The sequence below is a fragment of the Drosophila elegans genome, unplaced genomic scaffold, assembly GCF_018152505.1.
Source record: "Drosophila elegans isolate 14027-0461.03 unplaced genomic scaffold, ASM1815250v1 contig_468, whole genome shotgun sequence".
Lineage (NCBI taxonomy): Eukaryota > Metazoa > Arthropoda > Insecta > Diptera > Drosophilidae > Drosophila > Drosophila elegans.
In genome coordinates this window covers 2,202,089-2,224,407 of record NW_024545855.1, presented here as the reverse complement: position 1 = coordinate 2,224,407, position 22,319 = coordinate 2,202,089, and the positions used below count along the sequence as shown (strand labels likewise).

At 38.4% G+C, this 22,319-nt stretch overlaps 1 protein-coding gene across 2 annotated transcripts; it reads left to right on the top strand.

Moving 5' to 3' along the window:
- The first annotated feature begins 326 nt into the window (after positions 1 to 326).
- Positions 327 to 16,829, top strand: LOC108144074 (homeotic protein labial). 2 transcript variants are annotated; one of them, XM_017268723.1, is made up of 4 exons: positions 327 to 954; positions 6,991 to 7,201; positions 12,578 to 14,324; positions 15,042 to 16,829. In XM_017268723.1, the coding sequence occupies exons 2-4, from the start codon at positions 7,157 to 7,159 to the stop codon at positions 15,794 to 15,796; spliced, it is 2,547 nt and encodes an 848-aa protein (XP_017124212.1). In that variant the 5' UTR covers positions 327 to 954; positions 6,991 to 7,156; the 3' UTR covers positions 15,797 to 16,829. The 2 variants fall into 2 exon arrangements, with proteins under 2 accessions (XP_017124212.1, XP_017124211.1); XM_017268722.1 differs by having other exon boundaries at positions 327 to 969.
- Positions 16,830 to 22,319: the final 5,490 nt, after the last annotated feature.

The window sequence follows — 22,319 nt, the reverse complement described above, 5'->3', positions numbered from 1 at the left end:
ATCTTGGCTTGGCGAGCGTAAAGTTAACACGCGAGAACGACTTTCGGGCGCGATCTGTTTGTTGGCTTATTATTGTTTGTTGGCAGCTGTGTTTGCTGTTTATTCTGCAAATCGAGTGGCCTGTCCGCTGTACTTGGGCTTTTTTGCTTTTCGCCTTTCGTGTTTTTGCCTTGGCACTTGGCTGCGTTCTGTGAATGTGGCCGAGTCTTTTGGTTAGAGCCAAGTCGAGTTTGCCGCTCTCCGAGCTTTTCAGCCTGGCTTCTTGGGCGACTTATCAGTTTCTGATCGCTGTGGGAACTCAGTTAATTGTGGACGCTGTAGCCAAACGGACGCAAGCGCGGCGCTCAAGAGACTTTCAGAGGGTTTTCCTAAATAAAAACACTACGTGTTTCTGGTCGTGAAAGTATATTTTGTCAGTTAGGCAGTCTCACTGCAGTGGCCCCACCCTTCTCCCCTCTGGTTTTGAACCGCAAACGAGAGCCTTTTTAAGTCAAAACCACGAGCAACACAGCTGAAAACCAATTTAAGGACCGTTCAAAAAATCAAGGATATATTTTCAAAGACCTCTTTCGACCAAGTCAGTTAAATAATGTGTTTTCAGAGTGTGTAACATTTGTGTGTGTGTATGTGTGCCAGTGTGTGTTTTCCAGTGTGTGCGTCAATCCATCCAAAGTAGTTAAGCCCAAATAAAAACATAATATATTAAAATCGCGAAAAAAAGTAACTTTTGAAAGAGCCATAAACAAATCGCAGTCTACGAAATCCGTTCAAAGCTCGCGCGCCAATATTGCTCCAATTTAAGAAAACGGCTTAGCAACAATTGCATTGAACAGTTGAGCACAAAAAAACTGAAACTGAAACAACAACTACAACACGTAAATATAGAAAGCTTAACAATCAAATCCAACAACAACGACAACGAGGGATTAAAAGCCAGTAACAACTATAAATGTGGTGGGTGCATTATTGGTAAGCTCAGCGGGTTTGGTATAAAAAGTAACGGTTAATAATATGCTACACGGAGAAAAATGTTTAAGTCATTTAATAATTTTGTCTCACCAAATCTTTGTGATTGGTTTTTAACTTAAGTTTACAAATTGCATTTGTAATTGAACTTCATAAAAAAATGTTCTTGAAAAAAGAACAGGATTCATTTCCACTTTTCAAGTTTTTGTATCTTAAGAATTTTTGTTTACTAATAAGAAATGATGACGTATTATATTGAATATTATTTTTATGTGTCATATAAAAACAACGTTGATGCACCTTAAGATTATTGTTCGGTTTATTTGTGTTCCTGTTAATAGCTTGGAATAATAAAAAAATTTTTAATAATTATTTTATACATTTCCATAAAAAAACTATAACTTTTTTTTTATGTGCGCATATAATTTTGATATCTGTATTGATATCTAGATGATCATAACAAATTCTGACTGTGCAGAAATAAAATCACAAAGTGTATATATAGATCGCTTTGTAGCCAAACAGCTAAAATTGGCCAAAACCAAAGCGTTTTTATGCGCAAACGCGTTTTTTATGTTTTAGCATTTTCCTCCCCCCTTTTTGCATTTTTTTGGTCGGTTTTCGTTTGTTTTGCAGACGGCTGGTTACTCAAAGTTTTTGCTGTGGTGTTTTAATTTTTGTTACAGTTTTTTTGTGCATTTTTGGTATATATATTTTTTTGTGGCTGCCTTGCTCAACGTGCTGGCCTGTTATTGTTATTGTTATTGTTTTTGTTTTTGTTTTGGCCATAAAGTGGATTTGGCTTCAATGATGGAAATCTTGCGGAAAGGCGGAGGGCGGGGCAGGTTGGGAGATATGTCGGGCAGGCGGCTCAAGGTCACGGATGAAAGTGTATCGGTGTGAGTCAGTCAATTGGCATGCAAGTGCATTGGTGTTTGAATTTTGAAATTGAATGACTGAATGAAAAAGTGTTTGTTTCTTTTGTGCGGATTGTATTCCCGATTTTGATGGACAGGCGTGATTTAAAACCATTAATTTATTTCGCAGGGAGATTTCTGGCTCTCCTCTTCGCGATCGACAAACGAGACTTTAATGGCCGGTATACCTCATTATTTTTAGACGCCCTGCTTATTTCGAACTTACTGTAATAATTAACGGTTGCTTGTAATTGAGAGTTGATTTACTGACCCACTGTCCCAGCTGGCATTCAAATCCAAAGTCCGAAATAAAAAAAAAACTAAATCGCCGTGGAGTGAATTAATTTCAGATTTGTCAGATTGAAAGTCCGCTGCCAACTGAATGCCAAGGAAAAGCTTCAATATCCATCCAAGGGCAGTAATTGTGTGCAATGGATTGTTTCTTCGGCAGGAAAATTTATGGCAGCATAATTTACAATCTTGTTTTAAATGTGTTTAGTACTGAAATAATACCCCAAGTTCATAATTAAATTATAATAGAATCAAAATTGGGTCCAGAACACGTTCGTTATCCAAATGGTTTTAAATTAGATCACGTTCGATTAATGACTTGTTTGGATTAATAACTCAGTTAAATGGTTGAATGAACAAAAGACCTTAATCTATATTTATTTTATGGACACTTTATTTAATAAATCACTAAACTTTATTATAATGCTAATTGAACTTTAGATTTATTTCTTGTTGAAGTGGATACTTACATCAGTAATTTGAAAGACCATTATTTTTAATTGGGATTTTATTTTAAAACTAAGATATAAATAAATTTATTTATTTATTAAGAACAATAAAATCTGCAAGCCGGACATACATAAATTCTTATAAAATAATTTAATGATTTGAATAAAAATATAAATAAATAGATTGCGTCATTGGAAAATACATCTTAAAGTTTTATTTTATGAGCCGGATAACAAAATAACAAAATGCAATACATATTATATATTATTTTCACAAAAAAATTCACTTTAAAGCCGGATCCTTTTAGTATTCAAACATTTTGATTTCTCAGAAAAATAAATTTCAGTAGATCATTTAATGACTCAATCAAAAGTCTACAAGTTTTCATTTGTTTTATTTGCAATGCCCCAATAAAGTAATTGCAACTCGCCATTAAATAAATACTCCTGTCATTACGTTAAATTTCTGTGGCCTCAGCTCGACCCTTAATCAATCAAAGAGTCATATCGATAATGTCTATAATCTAATGGCCCTCACATTCTGAGCCAGATTGCAAAAGTGAGCAGCAACTGGAAGCGTTGCCAAACCGTTCAACTTTTTTAAACAAAATAATTATTAAAAGCGTAATTGCACCGCAAAACTGCCTGCAGTAGCAGTCGCTGAGCTTTGGCCAAAACAATTAAAGGCTGCAAAAAGTTAAATTAACAAATTATATGCTGGTGCAAAAAAAAAAAAAAAAAAACGAAACCAGCGGCAAAAACGCTGACAAAACGCCCCAAAGTCGCGCGACCTGCGAAAGATAAACAAACTGGTTGGGATTGCACTATTTTAGCCAGAGTTTCAGTTTTGGTCGCAACAATGCGATGACAAATGTCCAAGTGGCCAAAGAGCGGGGAGTGCAATAAACTCTTAGAAATTCCATGGAAATATAAACACAAACACAAACAGAAAACGCTCCAATTAGAGCTCGCTCGAATGTGTTTTGTGACTTTGGCAGAGTTTTTGGCTTTTGCATTGACTTTGTGATGGCTTTTTTATACCCTTGAAGAGGGTAGTTTTGGTTGTGTATGAAAACAAGAAGACAAGGTTCTTAAATAAACACTTTCAAGTAGCGTTGCAATCTGGATAAGATTTATAATTGATATAGTTTCACTATTTTAAAGATATTTTCGAAATGTTATTTTCAATTGTGCTCGTAAAGGGATTTAATGACTGCTTGTGTCGTTAAAAACTATTTTTGTTCCTATAATAATTATCAAAACAGTTTAAAACCTACCTATTATTAAGGGTAATTTGCTCTGACTCAAAGAAATGAGTGTCAAAAAAATGTTATAAATAGATATTCTAATGAATTAAATTGTGTAACTTGTAATAAAAAGAAAGAATACTTAAGCCTGCGTTTTCATTGTTTTTTGTCCGCACACTTATAGAAATTTCTGGTAAGGGTATACCTACCTTGCATTCCTTTAACTTTATTTGGCTATTGATAACATTACGCATACGACGTGTGGCCTCTCCCTTCTTTTGCCATTTTTGGCTTTGAGCCTGTCCGTCCCTCAACTCAACACAACTGAACTCAAATCAACTCGAATTCAGGCAACTCCACTTCGATTGTTAATGAATTGCAATCGTTGTGCGATATTTTCTGAGAGGTGGTTTGAGAATGCGAATGTTTGACAATTTGTCACAGGGTCCAGCACTTGTCTCGTCTCCGTCTGAGTCTGAATCTGAATCTAAATCGGAATCAGAGTCGGAATCTGAACCTGAGTGAATTGCGGGTGCGGGCCACGTTTGTCCATTTGTTACACATTTTATTTCGCCTTTTTGTTTGTTTTGTGTCATTTGTACGAGTACGACCATGCATTGTGTGTGTACTTAGTGGCAATTTATTTGCCATTACCTTTTGCCCGCAGTGTTCACTTCTGGTTTTAAATCAAGTTTATTAACCGGAATCTGTCAGTGGCCATTGTCCACCGTTCTCACCTCGCCGATCTGCCAGTTCCCTAGCCGTTTTTTTCAGGGCGTATCCATAACTATCGATTAGCATTCTAATTTATATACTAACTGCCCGAGAGTGTGAGTGCAGCACAAATTTAGTAACGCCAATGGGCATTCACGAGTTGGAGTGCGAATGCGAGTGTGATTATTCCAATATGATTTCAAGACCAAGTTGCGGTTGCTGCACTACCAAAGAAGGGAGATCAATAATTGCTCGATGATCTTAAATGTGTTCTAGAATAAGAATAATTTATTGGAGCTTGTGTTTGTATTCTTTTTTACTATATATAAATTGTATAATGCGTATGGATAAACATTTAATTATTTGTCAAAACTGGTAAATTCCCTAAGCTTTTAATAGTTCTTAATTTTATAATTGTGTGTTCACAAAACAACATAGTACAGTAACCACATTTAATACATACCAATTCCATTGCCATTTTCTGTTCTAAAGCCAGCCTATGAAGTCGAACCCATCATTAGTTTCTATAATTTTATTTAATTTATCTTCCAAATGACCAACAAAAAGTTTTAAAACCACAAAACTTGTTTGTCGGTGAAATATATTGTTTCCACGTAAATAGTTTATTGTGCTTATATAATGATATTTACTAAACAATAAGACAAAAGAGTATCTTAAGATTAACACTACTCTATATTACCAGAGCAGTTGTATTTGGCCTTAACCCAAGTGGTCGTCCGAGATACCTGCTCCCAGTCAAAGCTTGAACTAGAACATATTCCGATTCTAATTCCTATGACAATTATGGGTGCAGCTTAATAGTTATATTATGCTAGTTGTATTAAAGACACACTAACTGCGGATAATAAATGTGTGAACAAAACGCTGGACGTCAGAACTTTTACTTTCCGATGGGCTTTACAAAAGATCTTAAAGGCCAAGGAACTTACAAAGTAATCTAATGATGAACATATGCCAACAAGACGCTAGAAAAGAGAATAAAAGAAAATAGAATGACGTCAGGCAAAAGGGGGAAGCTGAATAAAGCTCAGAAAAGAGCAGAATAGAATAGAATAAAATATAATGGATGCCGGCTCGAATGGGAGGTTCTGGCATTTCCATATGACTTGGTCCAAGTTTTGGCTAATTAATGACCCCTCGCTTGGCCAAGAACGAAACTTTCGTTTTTAATGAGATGCCTGGCTGGCCACAAACATATTTGTTTTCCCCGCAGATTTCCTTAGTAATTAAATGCTGTCCATTGAACGCTGTCTGGGTAAGCTGGTAAAAAATATCTGGCGAGGGGCTGGCAGGCCATGAGTAATTATATGGCCTGTGAAGAAGGCTTGATAAGAATTAGAACTGGTTTCGGCTGCGTCTCTTTCTTTCTTTCGGCTTTTGTCTAGCTTTTGTATCTTTTGGCTCAAAAGAAATATGAATTTTTGCCTGGTTTGTTTTATGGATTTGACTTTGGCTCGGGTTTAATTACATGGTCTCTGAGTGGCGGAAATGCCTGAGTATGGTTAATTAAATTATGGCTGGCCAAATCAAACTCATCACCGTGGATATTCAGCCATCGATTGCAGCAACTACGGCCAAATCTTCTTCGTATCCACTTCAATGGCATGCCAATTGCTGGCAACAAAAAGCTATCAAAATACCTTGCCATTAATTATAAATATGTTGAAATTGCAACAGACGACTGAGCATCTGTCTGGGTTTTGGGCTTGGCTTTTGGCTCTCGGCTCTTTTGTGGCCAGACTCTGCAACTTGTTGGCCGCTTCTTGGAGTTGCTGGTGGTTAGTTGCTGTTGCCAACCTGTTGCCAATAACAAGTTCAATGATTCTTCTACACCCAAAAAAATCACCACAAGCCCTTAATCGTCTTTGAACTTGGCAAGTCAAACAAAATACAAGTTTATAACTTTTCTGACTCTTCTTAATACATAAATTTCATTTAAAGTCAGTTTTGTTTTTCATAATTTTAATTTGTCGAAATTATATTGGTTACCCCAAAATATGTCTCTTTAAAGAACTTTAGGAATTAATTTGTACTATGTATATTTCCCCAAGAAACTTAAGGCCTTAAAATTTTGTCTAAATAAAGAATTTTATTTACACAAAAATTAAGTTTATTTGTTAAGTGTATTCAGGTAACTGCGGAATCCGCCGAGACTTTTAAAATTAGCTGCAAGTGCCGCAGACTCTCTGCGATTTCTGGTGTGAAATGCACCTTGACATTTGGCGTGGATTTTTCCCATGGCTTATCGATTAAACGCAATGAATTTGTTTTCGCCTTGCGATTTGTTAAAAACGGCAGTCAGAGTGAAAAATATGTCTGGCAATCTTGGAAACATATCGACTATTTAATGCACTAATCACTGCTTCTTGTCTTTCCCAATTGCAGCCATTAACCAAATCCAGAATGATCGCAGAGCAGCTGGTGGTCAAAAGTGGCCAGGTGATTCACTGAGGAGCCCGAGGAAAGCGATATCCATTAAGCACTGAGAACAAAAGAAGCATTAAAGCGCTTGATTAACTGGTGGACAGGTGGATTTTAAAGCGGCAACGGAATGGCACACTTTGGCTGGCTCCTCAAATTCGGTTTTCTGCTGCTGGTAAGTGTCACATTAAGGCGCTGATTGCCTTCGTTATTTACTTATTTATGGCCAGGTGCTCGAAGAATTCCAGAGAAAACGCCGAGCTTTTGGCCAGCGCAACGCTTAAGTTCAAGGCTTAGTTTGGCCATTTAAGCCAAAAAATTAAACTAGTTTACGCTCCATTCAAAGCACTTCCAAATACGATTTGATTTTTGTTTTTAGGTATGTAATTCTCGAATTGTTTTGTCAGTATTTTAGAAAGTGAACAAAGCCATTGTTTATATTTTCAATGCTTATACTTTCTTCTGGTTTAAATTCTGGTATTTCAAACAAATGTGTATTACAATCTTGTTAGGCCAAAAGGTTTTTTTATTGAATAAATAATTTGCTACTGAAATTTTTGGAAATAAAAGTAAATAAAAAAATACCATTTTATTAAAATAATTTACGCCGCTTATACAAAAATTAGATCCAAATAAATGGTACACTTTAATTTTGAACAAAATTGTTTAAAGATTAGCTGATTGTTTCATCACCACCGAAAGTAATCAATCAATTTTTTACTGATCTTCAACTTGGAAAGTATTGTCTTCCTTCCACACGATTTCGATTTAACAATCAAACGAAATTGATTCAAATGGCACCAAGATAACGAAAAATAAAAACTTTTAGGTCCAAATGAGACTTCATTTTTATGGCCAGCAGTTCCCAGGCACAAAAATGCAGTTGCCAAATGCATTCACAGGCGGGGTGCTCCATTAACTTGGCCAATGCGTTTTGAAAAATGGTTTAATTGTGCGATCGTACTCCATTTGTTTGCCGACTTCGGTTTTATTAGCCCGAATCATCCACAATGCACCACTGACTGGCAAATGCATTTTGAATTAATTTTTACCACACAGCACACTCGTTTCTGTGTCTGGCCGGCACTTTATTGACTGCTCATTAGACAGACCGAGTTGATTGTGAGTAATGTGGAGTGGAGTAAAGCAAACTGAAGCCGAGTAAACTAAATAATTGCACGCGATTTAACTACAGTCTAGTTGCCTACTATACTCAGAAAAAATAATGGAAATCGCAATTAAATACAGCAAGTTGACAGAAGACTAAAAAGGCTCTATGTTGAAATCAGACAATCAATTTTAGATTATTATATCCATTATATATTTTAAAATTATTTGTTATCTTGAAATTTGTACTTTAAAATGTTGCTATAAATTCAAAATTGTCTGGTAGAACCCTAGAAAATATAGAAATATTTTATTTTTGAGCCATTTCGAAAGTTTTTTTTAATCGTTGCTATTTTTATTAGTGTTCGTGTGCAACTGGCTATTGAAATGCCTCTGTTTGGGGCTTAAACTCAAACTCATAGTCAGTCTTTTGGCCATTCAATGGCGATGACGACGGCAATTTGCAAATTATGCACAGCGGGGCAGGGAGTGGTTGGCGGCGTGCCCCGCCAGTGGTGCAACTACATTCTAAACTCTGATTTTCTTACGATTATAAACCATTATTAACCCACCGAGGCGCATCTGGGGCTTGCATTACACGAGTAATCATCAAATAAAAAGTCTTGTTTATGGCTTGGAGTATTTCCTAAATGTTCTGGGGCCAGCATGGGTTAATTTCCCACACAAATCTGTTTTCGGTTTGTGTCTCTGCCGTGTAATTAATAAATGTGTGTTATTGTGCCACAGCCCAAGTTGATAGCTGCAATTTGGATCGACTTCAGTACGAATTCGAGTCCGACTCTGATTCTGCCCCAACTTGTGGCATTGAATACGGCCCTAATGTGGGCTGTTCTTGACTGGAAGATCGATAGCTCGATAAGTACACCTGAGAAATTTGGGTAACCGTTCTAAAATGAATTCAAAAGGAAAAATTAACTCATTAAACATTTATAAAAAGTAATTCCAAAGTATTTTGTTCGTTATTGTAAGTTTAAATTAAGGAATTTTTGCTTTACCAATTTCAATGTGTTTGAAAAATAATATATAAATTTAAAATAATTTTAACACTGCAAATGAAGATTATTAATGTGTTCTTTTAATCCAAAAAGCTATCTATATTTTGTTGCTCAAACATAATCATTATTCTTAAAGAATAATTATTATTTTGTGGTTCAAAAATTCAACTTGGTATTTTGTGAGTTAACTCAAAATGTTTTCCTAATAAATATTTTAAATATAATTGCATCATTAAAATACAAAGACACAATAGCTTGAAAAGCCCATTGGTCATGCAGTTTTAAATGTACAATGGGATTTCTTGGGTTCATTCTGCCTCTCAGTATTTCTTGCAGTGCTTGAATCGCCGTTGGCGTTTTCTTGTAATATTGTGTACACAATGTGAGCCACAGCTGACGACAGCGGGTGGTGGCCAGCGAATGTCTGATGTCTGCTACCAGAGATTAGACTTTGGCCGGCACAGTTTAGGCTGGGTTTGTGGGGAAAATGGACCCGCTGACACATTCACTTGGCCACCGACTGCTTCGGCTGCAAGTTGCAGTTGCAGTTGCGGTGGCTGCTCCTTGGCAACCGCCCACTTCTAGCACAAACTGCCCGCGGACCCCACTCGAAATATGCAGAAATGCCTGAAATGGGGGGATTAGGATTACATGACTTTTTCCGCATTCGATATCATAGTTTGTGGCCTGAGTCATTGGCCCACCCGACGAATCCTGTTTATTCACTTATTTAGTACCCCCATATCAATCAAAATACTTCCGAAATTAGCATAACGCAAGAATGAATTCAATCTGTCAGCCAATACCGTTTGTTTAGTGTCAAGCGTAAAAACTGAAATCACGATGATTGTGGCTAATTAAAGCATCGGGCATCGGGTATTGAGCATCGAGTATCAAATGGCCTGTATCGGTATCGAATGGCAGCATCAGCGGCACTTGAAAGCCAATCGAGTGGGCCAAATGAGCCCAATAAAGAGAGTGCTCATTAAGGCGTGATTATTGCTTAATTGTTTGCAGGCTATTCACGCGCACACAAGGCGGATACGTGATATTCTGAAAGTTGCCTTTTTTTGACACTTCCGCTAAGTTGACAGGCCGTGAAAATTGTCGCCAATCTGCACAATCGAATGATAAATCGTCATACATACTACGCAAAGTGCTAAAGAATGTCGGTACAGGATTAGCTACCTGATAAATCAATCAAGATTAATAATTGCCTATCACTTGGGCTGGGTGAGGGAACTCAATTCCAATTGCCCAATTCATTCATTAAACTGGAGCACGTCACTGACCAGGCGTTTTGAATAACCCCTCCACAATGGAAAGGAATTCGCATTGTTGTGAATTCCGTTCGTTATTTTTAGAACGTTTTCATGTTTTTTATTCGCTTTGTCTTAGGGCGAAACTGAATCGTTTGGCCCTTTTGTAATTGTCACACGTTGATTTGGTGTCAATGCTAACTGTCGCTTTTCCATTCAACGCCCGCGGTCGGTTACTTCTGCAATTTTAGACATAAAAGGCAAGGCGACCCGACCCGCCGGATGACTAACCGATCTAGTAGTCTAGTAATATAGTAACTGGTAACTGGTCAGTCAGTTGGGTAAGGTAACTTTAGCACATGTGCGAAGGTGTTCGTTCACTGGGTGCAATCGCTCAAATCTGCTCTAGAAAAATGATCGGCGACAGGCGCCCACTGCACTGCCGGATGTTGTTATTGTTCTTGCTCGGGGGATATAAACACATTTTACTTATAAATTGAGTATATATAAACAGCTTGAATAATTATGCTATTATGTTCGCCGCAGCGATCGGTTTCCATTAATATTTGATTCAATTTTCGCCATTTTTCATTGTTTTCAATTTGCGCCTTTCCAATTCGCGTCAATGGATCAAAAGTGTTGGCTAGTAAATGATCTGCCTCATTGCAATTAGCAATGCTAATGTTAATGCCGATCGATAAATATCCATAAATATGTTTTATTGGCTCGATTTGATCTGTGGGGCATTTGGCAGGGCGAGTTCGTGCCCTAAGTCTTTTGTTTCTGCGGTGGGTGTGTGGCGCTGATAACAATTTATGGCCGATCTCTGGCCATGAATTCGCATTGGAGTGTTATGAACAGTGTTACGGTGGAGATATGGATGTAGATTAAAAAAAAGGTATATTTGTTTAAATTATTGATTCATTGAAAGGCAATAAAGTGTTGAATTACTTTAAAACGTTCTTAGAGAACTTGTATACATTATTAAGTCATGTTAACACCTTAAACAACGTAATTATTAAAAAATTAAATGAAAATTTCGAAATGGTTGTTAAGAATTTATAACAATTAAACATTAACGATCAAAGAATGAATGAGTATATTTATTTCACCTGAAAGTAAACATTACTCATTGAAAGGGAAAAAATCAAAATGCAACATGATTCTATTCAAAACTTATCCTTAAGTTAAGCCATAAAATTGACTTCCTTAAACCGAAACAGGTTGATAAATCGCGAGATGAGTCAGGAACATAAATATCTCGCTGACGCAGAATGACAGATTGACCGGCAGCGTTTAAGTAATGTTTCCATTTTCCACTCGAGCGGAGCGTGTTCCATTCGTCCATTGGGCAATCCATAATCCACACGGCTTGAACTGTTTGTTCGATTGGTGTTTTCGCTACCTTACGCCACCCACTTGAGCACTTGCAACGCGGTTAATTATGCCACATTCGCCACTTGACTAGGGACACTGGCAACATGCACCACTTCAAACGGAGCACCGCAGCATTCCTCTGATGTCTTAATAGACTCGCCGCATTATTATTCAAATGTTATCGAGTCGAGGTCCAGACCTCGTCCATTGCATGACTTATGCATATTTGCCCGCGACATGAAGACATATCTCAGCTCATGTGGATAGTAGATCGTCGATGGCCAATCGATACAAATGATATTTTAATTACGCAAATTTATAAATAGATCGCTGAGATAAGCTCTAAATGCGATCACCCCAGATTGCAGTTGCTTGCAGTTAGAATAAATGTTTTCAGTAGACTTCTATATAAAGTTATAAAGGGGAATTAAACTTGGTTTTCTTATTTACTTAAAGATTTAAAACACCCGAGCTTAAAAAAAATATTCTTATTTTTATGCTTTCATTTGTAAACATTTCATTAAACTTGTACTAACTTTTAATTTCTTTAAAGGCTAAATAAAATCTGATATAAAATATTCAAAAATATTAGTAATATTAGTCTAAGCCCTTTGATATCTTATTTCATATTAAATTATATTTATTTGCGGATTCTTTAAATACTACTTTATTTTCTATTTTAATGGTAAATTTGCCAGTGTCGATGGTCTAACCCCCAATTGCATTCGAATAAAATCTGATTCAGGGAAATGTCGAGCATAACTAACACTCCTTTATCTGTGTCATTTTCAGATGTTGTCCGGCTGCCGGACACGCCCCGCCCCTTTTCCGGGCGGACGGCAGAGTGAGCTCATCGCGGGCAACGAGTTCCTCAAGCTGTTCCTCGATCACGATGACCAGCAGAGAAGCCTCCACAGCAGCGAACAGGAATTCGAGGGCAGAGCGGAGTCCCCATCCTCATCGCCAAATCCTCGCCAGAGATCAGCAACCGGCAGAAGCTTGGATGTGGGCAGGAATCGCTATAGGAATTCCCTGAGTTCCGGAAACACTCACGACGAGGAGCAGCCCAACTCCAAACAGGTGGCCAAGCTGGTGACCTCCGGCAGTAAAATAGTGTTCCTCGAAGATGCCCCCAATGCAGTCAAGGGAAAGTCCAGCGATGAGGTCAAAGTGGTGGCCGTAAGTGTGAGTTCCTCCAGTAAAAGAGGTCCTTCGAAGAGCACTCCTTCCAGTGCCACAGGAAGTGCTTCAGACTTTGTGAACCGCTCCCATAAAAGTGAACTTTCCATCGAGGAAACGGAACCCAGATTGGCTGGCGATTCCACAGATGTTGAGGGAGATTCCCTGAATAGTGCCTCCAATATACAAAGTGTGCTGGCGGCTCCTTTACTGGCAGCTAACTCCGCACACTCCTTCTTGAAAAACCAAAGTGAGATTGATAGTGAGGAGACGGGAACGGGAACGGGAGCAGGAGCTGGATTACCATTTCAAACAGTGATTTATCATGACACCAAACAGGGCAGAGGACCGCAGTCAAGGTCAATATCCTACAGTTCCATCTCCCAAAATGTGGATGATTTGCAAGCCTGGCAGCAATCGAGAAGTGGCATTCTAGCGGAGGCCCAGAGAAATGTGAGTGAGAGCTTAAAACATGGGCACTCCTCGGAACCAGCCAAATTCTACTCCGTTCCCTCGAAAATGTACAGTGTGCCTAGCAAGTTTTACTCAGAACCAGCTAAGGTCTACTCCGAACCGGCCAAGATGTATGGACAGCCCGAAAAGGTTTACTCAGAGCCATCTAAAGTCTATGGCCAACCCTCGAAATTTTACTCAGAGCCAGCCAAAGTGTACTCGCAACCCTCGAAGGTTTATGGGGAGCCGGCAAAAACGTATTGGCCACAAACGTTGATCACCACAGCGGCAACACCCCTTGGGAGCACTAGTTCTGCCCCAGCTTCAACCACCAGCGGCAGTTCCACTGAGAAGCCACTGACGCCCACCACTTTTGTGCCACTTAGATCCCGACCACGACCCGCGATTGTCTCGCGCATCGCTTTTGGCGAGGCCCAGAGCACAACCACCACGACAGCAGCAACACCAAACAGCACGGCAGCAACATCGAGCAATTCGGCAGCAACATTGGCCAGCAGGGTCACCACAGTGAAGCCTCCCAGCACTGGCACTTCTGGGAGCATTCGGCCAACCACTTGGCAGCATCACTATCACAGCTACAACCACCACCAGCAGCAGCAGCAGCAGCAGCAACATCCACAACAAGCTCATCCAACGCGCCGAGTACTCTTCAATTTGGATAAATTGCCTTATGATTTATTGAATGCACCGCAGCCGCATCCATTGGATCCAATTTTATCGAAGCACTCAAGTCCGAGCAACTACCACCAGCAACATCACCAACAGCCGCATCAGCAACACGAACAGCAACAGCAACATCAGCGTCCGTGCTGGGAGCAACAACGTCAGCATTCATCACCGCCGCATCAACATTCTAATCAAAATGCCAAAGGATTGCCCAATAGAGGTGAGACCAAGTCGGAGTTTTGGATCTGAATCTGGTTAAACAAATTACACTGTGCAGCAGGGCGAGTGTTGCAATTGCATAAATTAAAGAGATCAATTTTCGGAACCCATTAAGTTTAATCGTATATCATTTATAACGACCTGCTTGCCTGAAAGTTTATGTTTCACTTAAGGAAGAGCCATCAAAATGATCAAAGTAAACAAGGGAAGAATAAAATTGTATTTTCATATCGATCAATTTTCTGAACCCAAAAATGTTAATAGTATATAATTTATTAGGACCTGCTTTGATCGAAAATTATGTTGGGAAAAAGCGATTTGAATTATTGAAGTACACGATGTCAGGAGTTAGGTGAGGGTGTAAAATCGCTACACACCTACCCAAAATTTAGATATTTGGATAAATTATCATAGACTATTGTTCGAATTAGTAGTAATATTTGAATGCTTTGTATTTTAAACTTTATATTTACTGTAACTTGTAGAAAATGGATAAATTAGAATATGGAGCTTTACAAAATTATTAAGCACAAGCTTGTCAAATCTTTGAGTTTTGCTTTGTTTTTGACACTCGCTAGTCTTTTAAAATTTGTTTACAACGTTTTGCAAAGTGCAGTTATGACAGACAGCGACAACGCACGGGTTTAACCACTTGAACCCCGGCCAACTAATCTTGAACTTATCAAACATCATCTTTTGTTGCATCTCCCCGTTGCAGATCTAGTCAAGTGTGTTTCCAAATTTGCACACCAACATAGAGCGGCAGCGGCATCGCTGGTGGACCCATCACCGCCATCACCTTCGGGGTCAGGCGGTGGCTATTCGTACAGCTCCAGCTCCACCAGCTCGTCCTCCTCATCCTCCAGTTCATCGGCAGCAAAGCAGCAGCAGCAGCAGCAGCAACAGCAAATTCAACATTTTACCACCGAGCGCCCCGAGCTGTATACTCCAACCTCAGAGCAGAATTACGAAATTGAAGAGTCCGTTAGTGTTATGACAAACGGACGAGCCCATGGATTGCAGGGCGGTGCAGGTGGTGCAGGGAGTGCTGCTGCTGCTGGTGGTAGTGGTGCAGTGGTTCAGGCCACAACGCCAGCCAGTCCACTCGTCCAATCGAGCACCTCAGCCAGCAGTCGTGGCATCAACAGAGGACGTGGCTCAGTGGTTTACAATGCAAATGCCAACGATTATTCGGACGACGATGGGGATACGACGGGAGGGGAGGCAGGTGACTCGGGATCGGAGGGCCCCGAAACCCCCGACGACGAAGACAAAGTCGCCTATGTGGTCGAGGGACGCAACTACCGAAAGTACCGCGTGGAGGAGAAGACCGACGACGGCTTCATCGTCGGCGAGTACGGAGTGGTGGACCACAACGATGGAAACTTGTGGGGAGTGCGTTACACCGCCGACTCCACCATCAATCGCAGTCTGATACAGAAGGCGTTGCTCACGTTTCTCAAGCTCAAGTAGGGGCCAAACGGTCATCTTCCACTCGGAAAAACCATTGAACTAAAGTTGCAAAAGACGTACCCAGAGAAATAATTGGAAACTACAGGGAACTTTGTGTCAGATGGGAAGCACATTAAAAAAAGTGAAAGAGCTTAGGAGGGCAGAACTTTCAGTACACATGGAATTTTTAAAACTTAACTTATAGAAACGAAAACAGTGATATAAGATATGACATATGTAGAATATATGTTAGAGAAATACTTTATTACTTTTAATTTAAAAAATTTACAATTTTCTTTTTCTCAAAACTTTGGTCGTACTATATATATAAACTTTTAATTAAAGACTAAAAGCATAAAGATAATAAATAGTTAATATAATGAATAGCAGCGTACGTACTACTGTAAAAATACTCAAAAAAATTATAGAAAATCGTTGGGGATATTTGAAATCACAAAATATTTCTTGGAACCTTAATTAAAGTAAATTTTAAAATATTAAAAATATCCCATTATTATAGTGATTTTCTTAAGTGCAGAGCAATGGTTTTTCCGAGTGTTTTTCCACCAGCACCCCGCACTTCCCCACTGAAGAGACAGCTGCAAAGGCACTCACATGTGATCCAAGTCGTATTGTAGTTAGCCTAGATAACCTAAACCTAGGTAGATAAACCTAATTAGACGTACTACCCTAGCATGTAGCCACTAGTTGAGTTCCCACGAGATCAGGACACACACTCACGGGCCCTGTGTGTGTGTGGATGTGTGTGTGTTTAGTCAGTAAACGAATTTTGTTTTAATGTTTAGTTAATGTTTTAATTAATTTATTGTAGTTGTTGGTATTGTAATTGTAATTGTAGCCGTAACTCTAATTCGAGCCTAATTTATTCAGCCGACCATTCAGCACTCGAAATTCCACAGATCTAGCAAACTTGCCATAAAATCCGATGCGGGAAATCCGAAGTAGCCGAGCACCTAACCTAACCAGCATTAAGAACGAGCAAAAAACTATCCTAATTAGAGCCTAAGTGACTTGCGCAGTGAAATAAACTAAATTACACCGAGAGTAAATCGTAGTTGTGCATTAATCATTAATCTCGCAGCGGGCGGGGAACGGATGTGATCGGAAAAACGGGTTGTCCTGGGGGCTCTGCTCCGCCGATCCGCAAAGTAAATAGCCACTTAAAATTGATTAAAAACTAGCAGCCTGCGGCGCAGCGAAGGAGAGTCGTTCTTCTGGACAATATCATTAAAATTTAATTGATATGAACAAGTGACAAAGCAGCAGCAGGACAGCTGACGCCAAGGAATTGCTGTTCGGAGGGTTGATTGCTCTGCTATACACACTGAAAAATATGTAGATCATTTTACTTTAAATTGAATTATGGCCGAAAATGAGGTTGAATTTGAGTCCTCTTACCAATTGAGCATGGTTTTATCATTTATTTTATTAGATAAAAGATATTTGCTTGGACTAAGAATAAGCTTGGCAGTTAAATGAAGTATAATAATAATTTATGTTTCGTTTTAAATTAAATAAATTGCATAGAGAAACCTAGTCTTAGGTACTTAAATAATTTTTCTACACTTTTTTTTGAGTATAGAACTTGAAATGAAATAAAGAGACCCTTACCTGCAAACTAATTTTTCTAAAATTTATTTCTGAACAGAACGTTATATTTTTTGCAACTAATTTTATAAAGTTGAACATTGATAATTTTGAAATGGGGTTTCCTTATAAAAATTGCTAAAATTAATACAGAATAATAGAGGATTAAATCAATATCTTTAGTTCTCCCAAACCCATTTTAAATATAAACTTCTGCCATAACTTTATGGGTATAGAAAAGTATTATAGATTTAATAGAATTTTAAAAAATATATCTTAAAATTATAGTCGATATTGCCCCTCATTTTTTCCAAGTGCCAGGATCAAAAAGATAAGCAGTGACAAGAGCTCTTCTGCTTTGGGATATAATGATAATGACTTGGCAGCTTAAACCTGCTGGGCTATTACTCTTCCGAGTGAAACGCGGAAGCTGAAAAGACCACGAGAAGTGGAATCGGAGATCTGAGATCTGAGACAATCGGTGGCCAAGGAACCTGTGACAAAGTCAAGGCGGCAGTTTAGGGCCTTTATAGAGCCACATTTGGCCAATTAAGAGCAGCATTTCCATAAACGTCCAGCGGTTGTTTACTGATCTGCCCCAAGAAATCAAGACCGTAAATGCGGCACTCAACGGGAAACCGACTGGATGGGCAATTGGATGCGAAGGTCGCTGAACGACCTTGCTTGCGGTCGCCTTCTTTCCACTGGGATGCCTCCTCTTCGAAAGCAGCAGCTTCTTCGGCGTCTGCGTGTCGTCATTTGGCTGGTTTTATTGCCCCTCGGAGACTGGCTATATCGCTATACCGACTGGAGAGTGGCCGGTAAAATTTCCACTAATGATTGCATGGGCCAGTGCCAGGTTGCAGTTTCAGATTCAGATTCAGTTTCAGGCCCAGTCCAAGTCCCCGGCTATTTTTAGATATGTAAGACAATCGGAGTTCAGGCTTTGGTATGCTGTCTTATCGCAAACCGGCAATCAGACCAAGTTCGAGTCGGGGGGACTTGGATTCTGACCCGGCTGCATCGGCGACGCGATCTGCGTGAAGAAATACAGCACATGACCATAAAAATCACGAAGGGAACCAGAGCATCCGGCACCGACACTTAGAATACTCTTGGAAATCAGTTTTATGCTGTTAAATACTTAAAAAATAAAAACTTTATAATATAACAGGGAGTAAATTTCTATAAAAGTATTAACTTTATGGGAAAAAAATATTTCAGCTTATTGGTTGCTAAAAAAGAAATTTTATATTGTACTTTTTAAAATACTCTTTTATTTAAAGTTTTTGTTAATCATCGAATACATTGAAAAAGGAATTCTTTAAATGCATAAATTGAAGTGAAAAACTCGAGTTCATAGTTGGTTATAAATAACATAACGTTTTTGGATTACTTTCATCACAGTCGCTAAATAAAAGTCGTTAAAAAACAGTGTAAATCAAGATTAACGTTAGGAAATTAACGTTTCGTTAAGTTTACATTTAAAATGATGCTTAATTTTATAATATGTTTCAAAAGCATTACCTTTTTAAGTGCCGTACCGTATAAACTGTCTTTAAACAATTACGATACCCCTATTCAAGGGTATGGAAAAAGAGAATGTGCCTGGCCAGCCTGCAGATTTAATGCGAAATGCCAGAGAGGCAGAGACAAAAGTGCTGGGGATGGGGATGTGATGGGATGTGATGGGATGGGTTTGGAGCCATATACATAGATGGGGACTCAGCCGTGCCCTTTCTGCGGTCAGCTGCCAGATGGACATTTTCGAGAGGAGGAGTAGGCTTTCGAGATGGAGATGAAGTTGGGTCGGGAACTGGTTATACCGTTGCGAACCGCTTCGCTTAAGTGCGGCAATTACGGGACGAAACAGTTTTCCTCGCTTTTAGCAGGAGTGAAAGAACTTAACTGAAATAAAGCATGATGAATACCAAGCAAACTCGTTGCCATTCCATCGCTGCACAGAAAAAATCGATTATTTTTAGTTCGAAACTACCGAAGTAACTTTGCAGAGATAAATTTTTTAATAATTTGTTATGATCTTGGGATAGAGATTATATTTATATGATCTTAAGGGTTAAATACTTTTAGATATATTAATTTTATATGTTAATATAGTTTAAGGTTTTTAAATTAAAAAAATTCAAAATTAAAATAATAATAATAATATTATAACAAATTAACTAATAATTAATTAATACACCGAGTTTGATTTCTAAAATTCATTGATTTATGGAATTTGTATCATAATTTTTGGGTAAGGTAAACATAAGGTTAAGTCAAATAAAATTTATACGAAAAAGAAAACCGGAATTACTTGAACTTCGTGCTTATATTCAATAAATTGTAAATGTAAAAATATGTTTCACCTTTATCTTGATGTTGTTTTTCGGTGTGTAGTTCTCGCCTTCGGGGGCGTAGAATTGCGTGTCGACAATAAATTTGAAAACTACACGACCGCCGATCGTTATGACAGGTTGAACGTTGCCACGCCCCCGCCCCCATGTCCTGGTTAGTGGCTTTTTAATGTGGAGGGCGTGTCCCCGAAATGGTCATTCTGACAGCTTTCGAGGAGACCGTCCATTGGCTTCATTAAAGCCTCCCAATATCGAACTGCATCCGCATCCACTTGGCAAGTCCAGCTTCCTTTTACTTTTGCCTTGAGCTGCTGGCAAATTGTTCCCCCATTGATCTGGCTTACAAGAATCTGCACTTTTGTCTAGCACAGCGAGTCCTGTTAATTAATTCGAGCCCGGGAACCAGAGAAGATTGCCCCTTAATGAAGTCGCCCCCATGCGGAATGCTGGTGAGCCAGTGAACAGTGAACATGCATGTTTTTCACAATTTACGAGCCATTTTATTCAATATTCGGAGTCCAGTCGAGGGGTTGATCGATCGCGGCTCGGAAATTTATGACATGGCATTATAATTGACCGATTTGTCATTATAATTAGCGTGTACACAGCCCAGACACAGCAGATCGAAGAGCCTAATTTATGCATATTGGGGAGATTATTTTTACAGAGGACGTTGTGGTGATAAAACATGAAACAATGTTGCAACGAGCGGAAGGCATAAGTCATAGTCAGTACTTCAGTTTATTATGTTTCCATTAAAAAGAACGACACTATAAATTTACAAATTTCGAAGGACTCTTTAGGGGCTTTTAACATTTCATATTTGTAACGAAAGGACTCTTTTTAGATGTTAGCAATTAGAGCCTAGTTTGAGTGAAATCAAACGGATATGGCTAGATTGACTCAACTGGTTATACTGATTAAGAAATTATAATCTACATAGAGTATAAAAGTGTTTAAATATCTAATTATTTTACATTACATCTTACATTTTAATTTTGTGTACGTACATTTATCTACACGGTCTGAATTCTATAATTGTGGCAGCACTGCCAAAAAAAAATACCTGAAAGTATGCAACACTTTATTAATCATATTTGTGAGTATAGTAAAAATTATTAAAGAATATCCGTTCTTTTTTGTATAAAATTACGTGTTTATTAAATTATTTAATAAACATCATCATCAATTTAATATATATTTAACATATTTTCCATTCCAAATACCTAAATTAATGTCAAGTGTAAAGTATATTCAGATTCAGTAACAATCTAATAATAACAAATGTTCCATAGTCATGGTCTTTTAAAACAATTCTCGCCCGAAAGGTAATTTAGATCACTTCCCTAACCACTTGAAGATATTTAAATCAAAGTAAAATCCTTAACCAGAAACAGGGTAAGCAAAACGCCCACAAAAAAAAAAGTGCAACACCGGAAAGACAGATTAAAATTACCAAAAGTCATGAATCAAACTGAGAAGTTAATTCAACAGCTTGGACAAAAAAATGGAGAAGGAGTGCCTCGAACCCGGGTCAGATGTTCAAACAATAAAGAATGCAAATCATTGCATTGCCCATGTCCTGCAAGTCCTGCAGCCTGCAATCGATTTGGAGCACGACTAATTGTCTGTCGGCAATTAGCAGGAAAAGTATTCCGCACTCAACACTTTACTAATCTGCAAGTGTCAAGCGGTCGCAAATGATGGCGGTGACAAAAGGAGTTGACAGGCAGGACATTCGGGGCAGGATAACAGGCACGGGTGCGGGTTTCGGAGGGGTTGAAGTGTGCGTTCCGACTAAAAAAGAACCGAGGCAGCCGCACCGGCAGCATCGACCTCGAAATTCCCCTGAACTGCAAGGGTTGCTTCTTCGCCACACTCAAGAAATGACGGTCGAAAATTTTTACTCTTTTTAGCAATAATATTTTAGATTAACACAAATACGAAAAAATCAAAAGCGTTATATAAAACACTCATACGTTTGAAAATTTTTCTTAAGTATTCAAAATAATATTAGAAATAGCTGGTAATTAATTTTGTAAGAAAACATATAGATACAAATTAAATACTAATAATACTAATTTTAAATATTTTTGATCATATAAAACAAATTTAGGTAAAATAAATGAATCCCCATTTTTTTTTTATTTAAAATGTACCATACTTAAAAATGCAGATCCTAAAATGTTTAATGGTCTTATCTTAGATTTAGTTTTAATTCAATAAAATTTTGTTTTTATTATTTTAGAACAAGAATTTTGGAATATTTCACTAGTCACATTAATTTCTTAGTTAACTTAATAGAATACTTTTTCTGAGTGCGCTGACTCAGACTCGAGTTGAAAAATTTGGACTCAGACGACAACAGGTCTCGACAACGGAGGACACAAAGAATCGAGCGTCCTCTACCTTTTCGCATAATGAAATTCAAGTACCGCACGGTGCTCCTTTAACGTTTGATATCAAAGGACATTCGATCGGGCATGCAACATGCGCTCATTGTCCCGCCGTTGTTGTCAGTTTTTCTTAAGCGTTTCTCGTATTTATGCCAAAGATTACATGTTGATCTCGCATATCTT

What these genes read in the sequence shown, in the direction of transcription:
- LOC108144074 (XM_017268723.1), top strand. Translation starts at nt 7,157, where the DNA reads ATGGCACACTTTGGCTGGCTCCTCAAATTCGGTTTTCTGCTGCTG. An exon ending in AATTCGGTTTTCTGCTGCTG is followed by an intron (nt 7,202 to 12,577) that starts GTAAGTGTCACA and finishes TGTCATTTTCAG; the next exon opens with ATGTTGTCCGGCTGCCGGAC. An exon ending in CAAAGGATTGCCCAATAGAG is followed by an intron (nt 14,325 to 15,041) that starts GTGAGACCAAGT and finishes TCCCCGTTGCAG; the next exon opens with ATCTAGTCAAGTGTGTTTCC.